The sequence below is a fragment of the Stylophora pistillata genome, chromosome 1, assembly GCF_964205215.1.
Source record: "Stylophora pistillata chromosome 1, jaStyPist1.2, whole genome shotgun sequence".
NCBI classification, from domain to species: Eukaryota; Metazoa; Cnidaria; class Anthozoa; order Scleractinia; family Pocilloporidae; genus Stylophora; species Stylophora pistillata.
Genome location: NC_142519.1, coordinates 51,640,771 through 51,645,055, shown reverse-complemented (window position 1 = coordinate 51,645,055; position 4,285 = coordinate 51,640,771). Strand labels below are relative to the sequence as shown.

Genomic DNA, 4,285 nt, shown 5'->3' with positions numbered 1-4,285 from the left:
AGATACCAATTGCTCCGAGTTATTATCAAGTATTTTAAGGTTTACTTCTCGGTATAGTTTGTGTTGATAAGGATGAAAAATAACGAAATTAGATTTGGATACGTTAAGAGATAATTTATTTGAATTCAGCCATTCACACAACTTTAATATCTCTTCATTGACGACAACTTCAAGTTTCTTTAGATCTTTTTCTGCATATAGTAAATTGGTATCATCAGCAAATAGGTAAAAGTCAAACTTTTTAGAGGAACGATGCATGTCATTGACATAAATTAAGAAAAGAAGCGGACCAAGTATAGAACCTTGAGGGACTCCACACACTATTCTCTCTTTGCTAGAGACAATAGAACCGATTTGGGTTGATTGCATCCTGACAGACAAGTATGATGAGAACCAGTCATTAATCAATCCTCTAATTCCATAATGGTGTAATTTATGCAACAAAATCGAATGATCAACTGTGTCGAAGGCCTTTTTCAAGTCAATGAAAATGCCACAGGAATATAATTTTTTATCAATGTTGTTTTGAATTGTATTTAGAATATCCAGAATTGCATGTTGAGTTGAGCAGTTCTCTCTAAATCCATATTGCGATGTGAAAAATATATCATTTTTATTTATAAAAGATTTTAGGCGTTTGTACATTAGTTTTTCGAATATTCGATTAAACACGGACAGTAACGATATTGGGCGATAATTGTTTGGGTCAGTTTCATCATCCGCTTTATAAATTGGAAATACTACAGCATGCTTTAATTTGTGGGGATAGATACCAGTTGAAATGGACATGTTCATTAGTTCAGCTAGGGTATGAGATAAAGCTTGACGTGCGGACTTCAAAAGACGAACTGGACATGAATAAAGTCCGTAGGCTTTTTTTGATTGAGTACTCAAAATTTCCATTTCAATTTCAGTAGAAGTGACAGCGTCAAAGAAGAAAGAATTGGTGTAATTTGAATTCCCTAGGTAATCCTTAAAGTCCCTGGTGGATGATGGTATGCTATTTGCAAGTTTAGGTCCGACAGATGCGAAATGATAATTCAGTGCATTAGCTATTTCTGATTGGTTTTGTGTTGTACCCCGGTTGTCTGGAAGCTGGAGCGACGATACGAGCTTAGTCTTTTTGTGCTTATTAATTAAAGTGTTAATCCCCTCCCAAGTTTTTTTCATATTATTTAGGTTGCTACTAAAATAGGATTGATAGTAAAGTCTTTTACTCTGGCGAGTGAGGCTTAAAATTGTGTTCCTGTACAACTTGTATGTAGCCGTGTCACCAGAGTAAAAGAGATCGTTCTTAATTTTTATTGATCTACGTAAACCTCTAGTTATCCACGGTTTAGATAGTTGCTTGGCCTTGCGTTTTGATACAAATTTGAGAGGAGCATGTCTATTAACAATTTTATTCAATCTGTTGTAGAACGAAGAAAAGCGTTTGTCAATAGAGCCATTAGAGATCAAACCGGTCCAGTCAGTTTGAGAAATGTCACTGATAAAGTTTTCTTCCGAGAATCTCGAATAGTCACGGATTTTAGTCCCCTGATAGCGAGATTTTAAAGATGGAGAATGGATGATGCAAAATTGAGAGTAGTGGTCACTTATATCTGAGACAATGTTGCCGCTGGAGAGTTTAAAGCCAATGCTGTTAACAAGAATATTGTCAATAAGTGTGGCAGAATTATTATGGACTCTTGTAGGCTTGTCAATTACTGGAAAAAAGGAGTAACTTTGCAGGGACAGCAGAAAGTTATGAGAAAAATCACAGGTTTCAGATTTGAGGAGATCAATGTTGAAGTCGCCCATGACATATATCGGTTTATTAGCAGAGCTTAGTCTTTCTATTGTCATATCGAAATACGTTTGAAATTGTTCAGGAGAAGTATGTTGCCTATAGATTACACCACATATAACATTTTTACCTATTAAAAATTCGAGTTCAATCCATAAGGCCTGGAAAGCCTCGTTAGAGGTTTTTTCGAGAACTGTGTAATTTAAACTGGCGTCAACATACATACCAACACCTCCACAAGAAAGAGGAGTTGGCACCTGTTCGAATTGGTAATTAGGTATATGTGGATTAAAGTCTATTCTGGCCGAGTTTGTAATTTTAGTTTCGGTTATTCCGATTACGCTGAAGTGGTAGTCTAGTTCATCCAGTAAATGTACTTGCAAATTTTCAAGGTTACGTCGAAGGCTTCGTACATTATTATGTAGAATTGAGAAAGATGTTTTGTTTTCATCTCGCATGAGATCGTTTTTAAACTTGCAAAAGCTATGTGGGGAGAAATATCGGCTTCGAATTTGTTGATTATTTAGGTTGCTATCAGGATTGACACTACTTTGAGTACTCAAACTAAAAATATCTAATTCATGGAGGCTACGGAGCTTATCTAAGTACTTTTTCGTTGGCAAGTTACTGTTCAGGCTATTATTGAACTGACCATGCGTTCGGATGATATCAACATTTGAGAAAGGAAGGTTTTTTAATAAAGATTTGTTTGCTCGGCAAACATATCTGTCACTTAGGACTACCATTGAGAGTTGTTATTACGAGATATATACTTAGCTTTGGTCTCCGTTTTCCAGACTGAGCAGATCACCAATATTCTTGATCTTGATGGCTCGAGACGTAGCATCTTTCCGTAAATAAACAAAGGAGCCCTTTGACCAACAGTACTGGTAATAATGCTGTTCTTTAAACTTCTTCGCCTCGAACAGGACTGTTTGCATTCGGGGTGACAAATGATCAAAAATTCTAACCGCGCTTAACGAGGCATCCTCAGGGAGTCCAACGGAAGCCGGGTCCAATTTGCATGCATCTTTACGATGATTCATGACGCTTTCTTTGGCTAAACGCCTGACAAATCTACAAACTATCGGCTTTGGCTTTCCATTGTTATTCCTGCTGGGAACACGATGGGCGGTGTCGATGTCATACATCGATAGATCAGCTCCCGTTTCTTTAAAAATGTTTAGGCAAAGCTTGCTTATCGAGGCTGCGGATTCATCTTGCAGCCTCTCAGGCACTCCCACAATTTTTACATTATACTGGAAACTATGTTCTTGAATTTCGTCAATAGCATTTCCAATAATATCTACCTTGGCTTTCAGCTCTTCGAGTTTGGTGCTTAGTCGCTGGAGTTCGTCTTTGGCCATGCCGCTAAAGAGATGGAAGTCGTCGTATTTCTTGCTCAAGAACTCTACACATTGGGCACCTTCTTCGCTGGGCAGAACTTCTTCGCTTCTCTCGCTATGTCGCTGTATCAACTCCTTCAATCTAGCTACCTCGTCCGACATTGACGATAGTTGCGCTTTAAGTATGTTATTCTCCTTCTTCAAAGCCGCAACTGACCCAGGCATTGCACAAAGGTTAAACGAAAGGACACACACAAAAAAATACAGAATACAAAAATAAGAAAAAGCAAAGAATATAAAGAAACTTAGCGGAGCTCAAAAATCACAACCGTCTTGACCAACATCCGCTGACCGCTGTATACAGATAATATACGGATAATATACTGTATACGGATGATATATAAAATTGTTTTCGGCAATGGCTGATTGTGTATCAAGGCGGATATTGGGAGTTTGTGAAAGCCATTTCCAACCCATCAATGTGTTTGCCTCCATGCATTTATGATGATCTCATTAACCCTTTCCTGAGTATTTTTTACTATAGCTGCTTTGACAGGTTTGAAGTGAACTCTGTTGTTGAGTTGTACTTTAGCCTCTTTTGTTTTTTCTGTCTTATTCATGATGACTGTTGTTGTGCTGCTTCGGTGAAGTTTAAATCAGAGTCTGTTTCAACTCTTTTAGAGCTGTGACCTCATTGCGTTACAAAGTATTTTTTGGCTTAGATACAGTCTGCAAGTTGTGTTATGACAATTTTCCAAGTAGCTCTGAAGGGCGATAGAAGACTGAACCGGTGGCATTCAGTTAGATATGAAATGGAAGTGGTTCTTTGTTTTGTCTGAGAAAGGTGTAACGGAGGCGCATTTGTCTTGCGAATAAATCTCGCAAAGTTGGCCTGATTTTACATTTGTTTGTCACGGGTGTTGAGATGAATTTGAGACCCTTTGATCGCACGCTGACTTGGCTGTCAGATGGTTGATAGTTTGAGAGGTTTTTAAGAAATTTCAATTTTCTTGGTTATTTGGCGTCAATCTTGCATTTTAGAGTGTTTCTATGCTCTGTGTGTCTTTAGCTGTTTGTTCTACTTTCGCTGATATTGAAGCCAGCTTTTTTTAAAATCAGAGCTTACAATTATATTTTTCATCTCTTTTGTATA

The 4,285-nt window shown here is 37.7% G+C and overlaps 1 protein-coding gene across 1 annotated transcript; it reads right to left on the bottom strand.

Annotated features, from left to right (window-relative positions):
• Positions 1-2,336: 2,336 nt before the first annotated feature.
• On the bottom strand, positions 2,337-3,479 carry LOC148742998 (uncharacterized). The gene has a single exon (XM_088761521.1). It carries the CDS (start codon positions 3,355-3,357, stop codon positions 2,560-2,562), a length of 798 nt encoding a protein of 265 aa, XP_088617647.1. The 5' UTR covers positions 3,358-3,479; the 3' UTR covers positions 2,337-2,559.
• Positions 3,480-4,285: the final 806 nt, after the last annotated feature.

Excerpts from the sequence above, each read along its gene's own strand:
- LOC148742998 (XM_088761521.1), bottom strand. The coding sequence starts at position 3,357 with ATGCCTGGGTCAGTTGCGGCTTTGAAGAAGGAGAATAACATACTTAAA.